The sequence below is a fragment of the Zalophus californianus genome, chromosome 8 (genome assembly GCF_009762305.2).
Source record: "Zalophus californianus isolate mZalCal1 chromosome 8, mZalCal1.pri.v2, whole genome shotgun sequence".
Lineage (NCBI taxonomy): Eukaryota > Metazoa > Chordata > Mammalia > Carnivora > Otariidae > Zalophus > Zalophus californianus.
In genome coordinates this window covers 105,127,234-105,139,317 of record NC_045602.1, presented here as the reverse complement: position 1 = coordinate 105,139,317, position 12,084 = coordinate 105,127,234, and the positions used below count along the sequence as shown (strand labels likewise).

Sequence of the window (12,084 nt, the reverse complement as noted above, 5' to 3'; positions counted from 1 at the left end):
TGTAATGTATGGTGATTAACATAACAATAAAAATTAAAAATGCTAAAAAAACAAAAAAAAACCATGGAGTGGATTGTAGGCCCGTTGAGGGCAAGGAAAGAATGAGACTCCCTTGGTTTCTAGGATCATTGCTGTCTTAGTCACCTGTAAAGTCTGCTGGAACATGGAATTGAACCAGAACTCTAATAGGCCTGGGCACCACTCAAGGGTATTTGCTTTCGTAGCATTTCTTTTGGGGAAGATGGTTTATTTTGATTCAACAAAAAGTCATTGAGTACCTGTTAGCCATGAAGCGCTATCTTGTACTCTGTGGGCATGGGGCTGTATAAAAAGAGTTGAATCAGTCACAGTCCTTGATAAATACTCTCCCATGAAATGCCTATGACAGTATCTAAAATGTCCCCAGGCTTTGATAAGTGCATTTCTCTCAGGACCCCATTAAAGGGGCATTCTTTGGGCCTCTAATGTAACTGGAAACTCAAAGAATTCACCTTTGCGCCACAACCCTCTTTACCTCTGAGGGAATCCATTTTAAGGCCCAAGCTCTCGGATAGCTGTCTGAAGCAAGGACCATAAATGCACTTTATTAGATAGACCGGGGGAATGGCCTTACTCCTATTCAGCTTCCTTGCTCCTCTTTTCCATCCTGGGTTTGGTCTCCTTTAGAATGAAGTGGGCAAATCAGTGGTGATGTTGCCCAGCGCAAGCCCTCTCAGGAAAGGGGGGCCAGAGAAGGAGCCCCTCTAGGCCATAATGCCACCTCCTCACCTCTAGTTTTTGCACAGTCATGTTGTTAGGCTCTGCTTTGCCCTCACTAATACATTCCTACATGGATTTTCCTCTCTCCTGGCACCAGACACCCTATTTTTTTTTCTTTTTCTCTCAATCTCTTTATCTGCCCCCCCCCCAACCCCCAGTGCAAATGCTTGGATCTCCTCCTCCCATGAGACATTCTTGTTCTGCTTCCTATTTATTTCTTGGCACTTCAGCAAGCTCTAGCCAAAAAATTCTATTCCTGTGCCCTCTTCCCTTCCTCCCTGCCCTTCCCTCCCTCCACCCCTCACCCAGGTTCTGTTTCACCAGAAAGGCTCAGGCCCTGTGCCTGCTACAGGGTTCATGACCACGTCGATCAGTTCTCTTCTCATTGTTCATGCCTATCCAAACCTACCTGAAGTTCAAGTTCACTAAGATACCCCTGAGATTGGAGGCAAACCGTTTCCTTCTGCAGGCATCCCAAATGTGGGGATGCTGTTGCCTGTACCTCTCACATTAACACCTAATTTTTTTTTTAAGAACACTGAATAGCTACTTTCCCCTATTTTATAAAGGTCCAGTAAATTGCTTCTCAACCCAATTTAGTGTATACAAATTGCATGAACTCTAGGGAAGTGGGAAAATGTGGACATAACGCCGTCTACCCTAGAAACCAGTTTACTTGATGTCAAATACATACGCTCTACCATGTCTGTAGATGTGTTAAAGAGAATCCGTGGGCCGCTGTAGAGTTGAATGCAGCTGTGTCAAGCGCTCTTAAAAATGAACTTCTTGAAGTATTCTTGGACCAAGTATGAAACAATAAAGCTTTGAATGAACACATAACAATTCCTTTACCTAAAATTAGTTCTCCCCAATCTATTTTGAGAAGTTGTACTGTGCACTTGAAGAGGTGCTTTCTCCCACTCATCAAGAATAATTGGCTCTCAGTGCTTACATTTGGAGGTGGCTTCCACTTATCATGAATGGCGGAGTGCGTGACAGGGTTGGGCGTGGGGAGGTGCTGTTACAAAGCCCCTTGTGCTCACAGAGAAGGCATTCCAAAATCAAGCTTGCCAGATGAAATGGCTCTACCCTCACGTCAAGGCTAGACTTTTGATATTAGAGTTCCAGTTATTATGGTGACAGATTCCCTGGGCTTCCAGCCACAGCATGAATGAAGACTCCTTGGGTTGGCTAAGGCATGGCTCAGAGCCAAACATGAATTCTAGGGTACCCGCTCCCATCCTCAATAGGTCATTCTGAGTGTCGCCAATGTATTTATCAGAAGAGGAAACAGGCTCATTAAGGTGTTACTCATTTCACTAGCCTCGATGTACACCATACGTGATAAAGGGCAGCACCATTATTCAGAAATAGCATGTATCAGGGTAGTACCAAGATTCTACTGCAACACTGAAACAAGTGTTTCCCTGTCTCCCCTTCCCACCACACCTATCCCTTTCTCAGTAAACTTCCTAATCCTTGAGGCAGCTGGTATTCAGAGTAGCTCAAGGATGCTTACTTAGCTCAAAAAAAAAAGGGGGGGGGGCGCCTGGGTGGCTCAGATGGTTAAGTGTCTGCCTTCGGCTCAGGTCATGATCCCAGGGCCATGGGATCGAGCCCCGCATGGGGCTCCCTGCTCCACGGGAAGCCTGCTTCTCCCTCTCCCACTCCCCCTGCTTGTGTTCCCTCTCTTGCTGTCTCTGTCAAATAAGTAAATATAATCTTTAAAAAAAGAAATGTAAGGCCACCTGGGTGGCTCAGGTTAAGCGTCTGACCTAGGCTCAGATCATGATCTCAGGATCCTGGGATCGAGCCTTGTGGCAGGTTCCTGGCTCAGCACAGAGTCTGCTTCTCTCTCTGCCTCTGCCCCTCCCCACCCCCTGCTGGTGCTGCCCCCCCTTAAATAAATAAATAAGATCTTTAAAAAATTTTAAAAACATATCTGATAGTGCATCTCAGCTGTGGTAAGTTTGAAAGCAAGGTATAAGGGCCATCCCAGGGAGACGCTGAATTCTGTGGAGCCTATTTTTCTACCCCAAGCCTAGATAGTATCAACATGAGGTTTTATTCATCTGCCACATGCCTTTTTCCTGAGAAAGTTATTTGGTAGGATCAAAATTTATCATTGTTTTGGTCCACCAGTATGTATCTCCACAGCTTCTTGGGTTCATGAGCACCCAGGGGGACACCCATCTGAGAACAAGTTGCCTCACAAGTGTAACCAGAGGGATATTGCAGGAGCTAGTTAGGGAAGTGAAAAATACCTAAAAATGAAAACTAAGTGTATTTTCCTTCCCCTTCTCCCCCTGCCATCCTACAGTCCTGAGTATCGTTTGGATTTTTGCCTCAGAGAAAACAGAATTAACAAAACTTGACTTTTCTTTTTTTCCTTTCTTTTCTGCCCTAGTATTACTAGAACTTTTGCATCGGGGAAAACAGAAAAGGTGATCTTTCAAGCACTCAAGGAGTTAGGTCTTCCCAGTGGAAAGGTATTTATTCATTTAATCATGTGTTTCTAAAACGATTTTGTCTATTTATGTTCTCATATGAAATAAGCCAGCTTATTTATGTTCACCTGATGTCATTTAGATTCAGAACTGGTTTCAGTCACATAGAATACAAGTAACTTTCCCTTCTGCCTGCCTGCCTGCCTGCCTGCCTTTTGTTTTCTGGGCATTTTAAACTAAACGTTTTCAAATTCAAATAGTGTACTTCAAAATGTTTTTATCAACTTTATTAAGAAAAGGAAATGACAGCCAGGCTCTTTTACACAGCCTGTGGAAAGCTTATTTTATTTTATTTTTTGAGAGAGAGAGTGGGGAGGGGGGTGGCATGCAGAGGGGAAGAGAGAGAGAGAATCTCAAGCAGGCTTCACGCCCAGCACAATGCCAGATGCCGGGCTCGATCCCAAGACCCTGAGATCATGATCCGGGCCCAAGTCAAGAGTCAGGTGCCCAAGGCGCCTGGGTGGCTCAGATGGTTAAGCATCTGCCTTCGGCTCAGGTCATTATCTGCAGGTCCTGGGATCAAGCCCCACGTTGGGCTCCCAGCCCAGCAGGGGGTCTGCTTCTCCCTCGCCCTCTGCCTCTCCCCCTGCTTGTGTGCACTTTCTCTCTCTCTCTCATGAATAAATAAAATCTTAAAAAAAAAGAGTCGATGCCCAACCGACTGAGCCGCCCACACGCCCCCGGAAAGCTTATTAGAGAAGCCCATCCACATTGCCTTGACCAAGCACAATGTCAGCCTGAATAATTGACTAATTATGACTTGAAGAACTCTTCAAGATGGCTGTGGAGTATTTTATAAAGCACCCCTCCCTCACAAACCATTTGTGTTCCTGGCCCTTTGGATTTAGAATAATTGAAACTAATTTATTGACTGCAAGAAAGATTTTAGCCTGTTACTACTTTAACAAACCCAATTTGAAATACAAACTTCAGGATGAAAAGTAAAATTTTATATGGTTGTCCTGAGCCCCTTCATGTTGTCTTGTGAAAATTCATAAGATAAACATAAGTAAACACTCAGTTTGATTTATTCAGCATCCTTTAGGCAGGCACTTGCTTTTCTCCATCAAGGAGAGAAAGAGGAAATGTTTCTTTATATTTGTTTATGGGGTGTTTCCCAGAGCGAGCCCAGCTGTAGTCAGTTTTTGAACACACAAGTTATGGCTGCCCATGGTAACCAGAAACACCCATTTACACATGCCGGGTGCTGGCGGGACGGCCTGACCACAGCTGGGATTGGCTGTCTGGCTTCTCTCAGTAAGAATCAGAGATTGAGGCCCTGGGAATCCCAGGTGGTCATTGCTTTGCTTCATGATCCTATAGATAGATTCTTCCCCTCCAAGGAGAAAGATGTTGCATAAGTTATGACACTCTTTTGTTCTTTACAGAATGATGAAATTGAGCCTGCGGCATTTACTTATGAAAAGTTCTATGAACTGACACAAAAGATTTGTCCTCGGACAGATATAGAGGATCTTTTTAAAAAAATGTAAGTTCTACTTATGAAAAAATGTCACATTCTTGTCCCTTTAGATTTTTAAAACATTTTTTGTGGTAATGTTCTAATATAGTATGTTGAGAGTCTCTAGGATTATGTAGTTAGGTTTACATTTTCACCCCTTAGTTTATCACTGTAAAAGTTCACTCTGAGTTTTTGAGAAACTTTTACAAAAATTAATGGCAGCACCTGGAACGATTTTTCCCCCCTTGCATTGGCTTTACTAACTACCTACAATTTTAACCTGCTCCTTTAGGTATTAACCCATTATGTGAACTAACTAGATTTGGTTTGGAATGTTATTATGTTGTTGAAAAGTTCATTCATTCTAGTTACTTCAAATGGATGACTTACATGTTGTTTTTAAAATAAGGGTTTTCAATAATACTAAACAGAAGAATTGCAGACATTTTCTGTGAGCTAGTGGGAGTGTTTTCTTTCTCTTGTTGGGTTGTTGCTTTTTTTCTTTTTCTTTTTTCTTTTTCTTTTTCTTTCTTTTTTTTTTTTTTTTTTTGTCCTTACAACCAGTCTCTGGCCATTTTAAGAATGCACCACTACTTCAGGGTTAGAAATAAGTTTAGAATTATCATCAACAAATGTCAACATGTAAATCGTACCTACTGTAGCATCATATACAAAAACTTACTTTTTCTAATAAATTTCTTTTCAGCAATGGAGACAAAACTGATTATTTAACGGTAGACCAATTAGTGAGCTTTCTAAATGAAGTAAGCTTTTTCATACATTAACTCCATAAAGTCTGTGTGCAGTGGCTTGCCTCCTCCAATGTCCCCATTGCATGCCCGCATCATATGCCCTATTCGCTTTGCTTCTGACCTGCTGATCTTTCCATATGGCTTTCTTTACCAGGTGCAAAAATCAGCTGCTGCTTCTGGGTGTTCATGCACTTCCTACACGTTGGCTTTGCACACTGCTTTTTTTTGTTGGTTTTCTTGCTGTGATGTATAGCTCTGGTTCTGTGTGTGCGTGTGAATTTTATAATATATTCATTTAATTAAATGTGTCTGTTTTTGCAAGATGATACTTAAGGTACTTTTTTTTTCTCCTATTGATCTCATTAAATATAGAATGGATTGAAATTACCACACTATAGTTGGATTCTCCATTGCTAACTTTTTCTCATACCTTTGCATGGACTGGAAAGCTTTATTTTTGTCTTTTAAATGATTGCATGTAAGAACGATATGTAGGTTCAAAGAGATTATTTTGACAACGAGCACAACAGTGGAGTTCCTGGGTGAAAATATAGTACATATTAGGCCAATTAGATTGCAGGTCAAATTTTTAGATTTTATTTTTATAACACGCTTAGGGCTCATTTTAGAATATGATTCACTCAACAACCAACATTGGTTGACAACATTTGCTGAAGCACAAAAGAAAAATATTTTGGAACACGTAAAGATTGCAACTTTTGTTACAACTAAAATTAACTTTTTTTTTCTTTATAATGTACAAAAGAATATTCTGTTCAGTGAAACCCGTTGAAGCTCTTTCTCATCCAAAATGGAAAATATACTTTTTTTCCTAGCACATTAATGGAATGGACAATATATTTTTGTTTCAAAACAATTTTTAATATAATTTAACCATTATACCATATAAAGAGAAAATATTTGAAGAGAGAGTATCATGCCAGACGTGAAATATTGATCCAAAGAACAGGCAACAGGCAGACTGTGATTTGCCAGTTTGTGGAGACAAATCACATCTTTGCCTGTTAGGGCTCAGTGGCTCCCAGTTGGTAGGGTTGCCCCGACAGAACTATGATAACCAGAGCCTAAAAGCCCTTGTGCCAGGAAGAATAGCTACTCCATTTATCAGCACAGTTGCCTCCACTTTTAATAAGCCTTTCAGTGCAATACAGTATTTATTTTACTTGAAAACATTGCAAGTTTTTCCACCCCACTAGTTTTTGGTCATGCGAATACTATGTTTATAATCTTTACCCAGATATTATCCACATTCCTGTGCCACCGTTACTCAGAAGTTAAGTTGCCTTGCTTTGTTTCTTTTAACTCCTTCCCCCTCTTCTGCTTTATTTTTAAGATTTATTGTTTTATTTCCTTCAGCTTCTTCATGCACTTTGGGTCACTCCCACTCATCTTAAGTTTTGGTGAGATGGGCAGGAAAGTCTTGCTTTTTGTTAAAGAGGGAAGACCGTTGGGAGGCACGGAGAAAAGCTCTTATCATTGGTTTGCTACTTCCTAGAAACAAAGTCTCTTGTGCATTCTGAGATGAAGCTGGCGTCCAGGCATCTATGAAATATGACAGACACCTTACTCTGTGTGTCACCGTGACAATAAAGAAACAATTCTGAAGTCTTGAGGATAGTGCGGTATTCATGGGGGGCTCTTTATCTCACATCTTTCCTTGTATGGGTTGTTTTTGTAAGCCTACCCAGTCATCACTTGTCATTTTTATAAGTCTAAGACATAACATTTAATTTTTAAAAGGTATGATCACCCATGCTTTCTGGCTCTTTCTTCAAATAGTATTTGATAAACTTTTATATATCACTGTCACGGTGGCCAATAGCACTCATTTATTTTTGTATTTTCTTCTGCTTCGCTTCTCATTCGTGGTAAGGAAGCACCTTTTGAGGTGGGACACATGGAATCCGTGTGATTCTTGATTTCTTTAGATCATAGAGACTACAAGATGGTTCAGGAAAGTGTACAGCCTTTGTTTCTAATCAAAGTGCCCAAATCTCGTCCTTTTCTCTCATAGCAAACTGAACTGGAAAAACTAGATAGCAATCTGAATGTATCCTTGAAGAAGTTTGTCAAACTTAGAAAACATTCTGCCCGCTCCTTGTAACCTTCTTTTGAGTCCTATAGTGGCTCTTCTCCTCTCTCCAAAATTAGAAGCACCCTGTAGGCAGAACACCTTCAAAACCTATAATGAAAGGAGATAGCATTCATTCGAGAAGAAAGCAGGCATTGCAGTGTAAGAGTGTATGGCTCCAAAAGTTTAGATCTAAACGTTTTCAAAATGCCTTAGCTACATAGTGTCAACAAGCCAAAATTCAACACTGTGTTAGAAGCCCCAGATTATACAATAAGACAGGAAAAATAAAGAGTCTCATGAATACAAAAGGACAGAGTCCTACTCATCGTTTGAAGATGATGATTGAGTACCCCATCAAAAATTATCAGCTGAAAAACTCTTTAAATGAGAGTTCAGCAAAATAACCAGAGAAATGATTGACAAAGCAAAAAATCAGTAGACACATGTATACCAGCATTAACCAATTAGAATAAGTAATAGGGAAAAAAGTCATGCTGCCTCCCACCACTTTCCAGCTTGTAAATCCTTTTATTAGATGAAATTTTGTGTTCGGCGTACTCACGTCTATCTCCAGGAAGCTGGAATGAGAGGAGAGACTACTGGCCATTTACTATCTTGGTCACCATATAGGGGTTTGTACCACCTCCTCCCTATCCATGTCATCAACACTGACTAGCTTTTCACTAGTAGCTTTAGACCTGCTTCTCATCTGCTTCTCAGTCTCTCCTCAACGCGTGATCCATGGACCATCAGCAGTAGCATCCTGTGGGAGCTTGTTAGAAATACAGAATCTTGGGTCCCACCCCAGACCTACTGACTTGAAATCTGCATTTAACAACATCTGCAGGTGATTGGTCTGTACATTAAAGTTTGTGAAGCACTGTCCTAGTGGATTACTCCTGGATTCCTCCTTGGAAAGCTTAGTGTGGACGGGAATGCTTAGTGTGGATGAGAGTATCATATGTCTTCTGTTATTATCCATGATGGATTTAGTTATAGAAATCCACCACTCAGATCCTAAAATTTTGCCACAGCTATGCCTCTTGTTCCCATCAGTGGACCAAGAGAAACTTTTCTTCTTCCTGTTTTCTGAAAATAAACCAGAGTCCGGGAGAGCCAGTAGAGGTACTCACTGTGAGCTGCCATGTGGTTAGCTACTGCTTCCAACTCCGTTCTCTGTCTGTGGTGGGGCTAATTAATGTCCCTGGGCTTTAGTTAATTTCACCTATCTTTCCACACTTCCAATGAGAAGCCAAATTGATTTCAGTTTTACCTTTATTCTCTCACAAAGATTTAGATAACTGAGGGGGAGGGCCTACAGAATCAGGAGATGCGTGGAGGGCTGGAGAGAGAGATCAAGATGAGAAAAAGAGGGAAAAGGTCTTAGATGACCACAATTTTCCAGAATTAGCTTTATTTTCTTGTTGCCAGTGATCTCTCCACCTGCTTCACACACATTATATGATCACGTTAGGGCTAGACCTGTTTATTTTGCAGTTGTGTAGGAAAGGGCCTGTGATCGCTTTCCATTATAGTGTCTTTATTGTTTAATACGGAAAGAGAAGGACGTCTTTAGTCTTATGGGTAAGCCTTACTCTTGCAAATCATTCCTTTATCTTCTTTATATCTCTTCTGAATACTTTTTGTCAACATCTCTCTCTCTCAGTGCTGCTTGGGTTAAAACCAATTGCTACTTTTTCTCAGTAAGAGTTAGGACATAATAATGGAGCAATGACCACTGTCTCCTCATGCACAAGGGCACGGTTCTGTGACCTATTTTTGGAAGCTGGTTAGATCTCACTTTACAAAACTCTGGATGTCCAGAGGTGATTGTCATAGGCACATTGCTTCCTCAAATCCCCACGGAAAACCAGCGATCCCTCAGAGTTGTGAAACATTTGCCCCTCTGTGCTTACATCTGTGTAGGATTCTTCTGCAACCTTATTACGCTGGTCACCTGGAAGTGATCTTTTTCCTCTTTGTTGTTTCATATAAAAATTATAGTTTTGTGACTCTGATGCAAATCTTATTATCTGCTTCCTTGCCTTCGGACTATCCAGAGTGCACCATGCTTCCTTTCTGAAACATCAAAGTTTTAGTGAAGCAAAGGCTATGTTATCTGGTGGAGTGATGCAAAGGCAAATGCAGTTTCATACTGTCTGCTTTTAATGCTTATTTGCTGCACATGTACAATTAGGGGATTATGATGCATCCATTTTTGGGCTTGGTTTTCCTGGCTTTTGTTTCTGATAGGCAGGATGTTCTAGTAACTGTTGTGTCCTGGGACTAAATTTTAATGGGCTTTAATTAGGAGGACATCTCAAACATTTAGCATTCTGTCCTTCCAGGACTTAGGTTTTTAGGTTGATTTGTTTTTTATATAAGTGATAATACAAGTATGTTAAAATGCATACTTTTACATGTTAGAGCAGTGTTACTTAAACTTGAGTCACCTGGAAAGCTTTTCAAAACACAGATTCATGGGTTCCACCCCAGAGAATCAGATCTGATAGGTTTTTGGTGGGGCCTGAGAATCTGCATTTTAACTCCCAGGTGCAGGAGATGCTGTGCCTCCATCAACAGATCACATTATAAGTCACACCAGGCTCACATGCATAGGTATGCATATAAAGAGCACATAGGAGCGTCTGGGTTCCCCCTCCTTTACCTAATTTAATCTCTTCTCTCCCCTGCAGCTTAATCTCTTCTTTTTAATTCATATGGATTTACCCCATCATCTCCATGAGCCCAGAATTCTTAACAATGAGCATATCTTTAAATCAAAAAGCCTACTTTTAATAAGGAAGTGAAATATAGTGGCCAACTGTGAAAATAACTGCAATGGCGTCCAAAAAGGACCTTTTCCTCCTATATCCATCTTCTTCCGTGATAGTATTTTACGGAGACGGGGGAGGAAATGTGCCTAGAAAGAGTTTTCTGTTCATTGATTTGTTTTTAAAACGATGCCTTCTCACCAGAGGCGTGGTGCTTGTCATGCCCTTGAATAGCGGTCTCTAGGGTTGCATGATGCCCATCCATTTCATAAATAAGATTGTAGCATGCCTTCATGTGCCTGGCCTTCCATGGTCCACCTCACAGTTTCTCTCTGCATACCCCATGAGTTTTGTTTTTTATGGTTTCAAGGCCTGTTGTTAATATAACAGTTTCTGCTCTTGCACATGCATGGACGTGAGCTGTTGTGAGCTGTAAATTCTTAGATTACAACAGAAGCATGCTTCATTGGGATAAACTGACCAAAAGATACTGATTCCTTATGAGTTAACACTCTTACCTGGGCGAAGAGGTGGGAGGGCCAGAACAGGCTAGGCCACAAGTGCTTGAGGAAATTACATTGTGCGTGTTGCGTTGGCCAAAGGCATTCATTCTGTGTTACCCACTTCTCAAACTTTCATCTCAAAACAAATGGGGGAAGGGAAATCCATATGAACCTTTAACAGTTGTTTCTCAAACAACTTCTCACTGCTGTTTTTCGATGTCTGTGCATATATTTGGGTAAAGAGTTGCCGCCAAGGTTCTACCCATTGACCAGGTTTTGCTCACATCTGCTTCTCTGCCATGATTTCCATAGAAGTTATAGATTTGATGAATGACCAGGGTCCAATTCACGATGAACATTAAGGAAGTTTCATGGACCCACTCCCTCCAGATATAGACACACAGACACACACACACGCAGAGACACACACAACACACACACATACAGAAGATTGTAGCTGAGTCAGTAAATTGGAGTTTTTTTCACCACTGCTGTGAAGTTTGGATGACAGAACTGCAGAAATAGCATTGTTCCTGGTGCCTCCTGTAGTACCATGAGCATCCAGGTGCTGATTTTTAAAGACTGGCATCACCAGCTTCCTAAGTGCCTTAATCATTCATGGACTCCCCTTGCCCAGAGAATTTCCTCAGGGCACACCCAGTTCTAGTTCATAGTGAAAAAGACTTTCTGAACTACTGATAATTCAAATACAGATTTTCATATTGTCAGTAATTGATACATATCCTTGTGCCGATTAATTGTCATCATTATCATGGCGGATTTGATAAATATTTACTCGAGAAAGTGAAGTTTGCAGACTGCCCAAGAAATCTTTTCTTTATATAAAAAATATAAATGAAAATGAAATGATGTTTGCCTGTTTTAACCTCAGGGATTTTTGTTGTTGTTGTTGTTACTATTGTTTTTCTTTTTTGGCACCTAAGTTAGTATATTAACTATTTGAGTTATTTGGAGGGTTTTCCTTAGTTTTTGCTTTTGTTTTTCCTTTTTTTTTTCCCCAAAGATTTTTGACCTCACTTTTTATAGATATTTATGCCAAATCTCTCACCTGGGGTATGGGAACTAGAAGACAGTACAATTGACATGCACACCATTTTATGTATCCTTTAGCTTTTGAGGGAAAAAAAAAAATATATATATATATATATTCTGTATTCTCTTTCTAGTTCAGTGAGGGAAACCAAAGCATTCCCAAAGTTGGACTTTTTTGA

The 12,084-nt window shown here is 40.7% G+C and overlaps 1 protein-coding gene across 14 annotated transcripts in view; it reads left to right on the top strand.

Moving 5' to 3' along the window:
• PLCB4 (phospholipase C beta 4) overlaps positions 1-12,084 on the top strand; it is a 414,002-nt gene that overhangs the window by 301,957 nt on the left and 99,961 nt on the right. For all 14 annotated transcript variants that reach the window (XR_003524780.1, XM_027623038.1, XM_027623041.1 and 11 more), the window contains 3 exons: positions 3,167-3,248; positions 4,655-4,755; positions 5,435-5,492. Coding sequence is in view for 13 of the 14 variants with exons in the window: in XM_027623038.1 (XP_027478839.1) it covers positions 3,167-3,248; positions 4,655-4,755; positions 5,435-5,492 (241 nt within the window). In the remaining variant the exon portion in view is untranslated. The remainder of the gene's footprint in view (positions 1-3,166; positions 3,249-4,654; positions 4,756-5,434; positions 5,493-12,084) is intronic.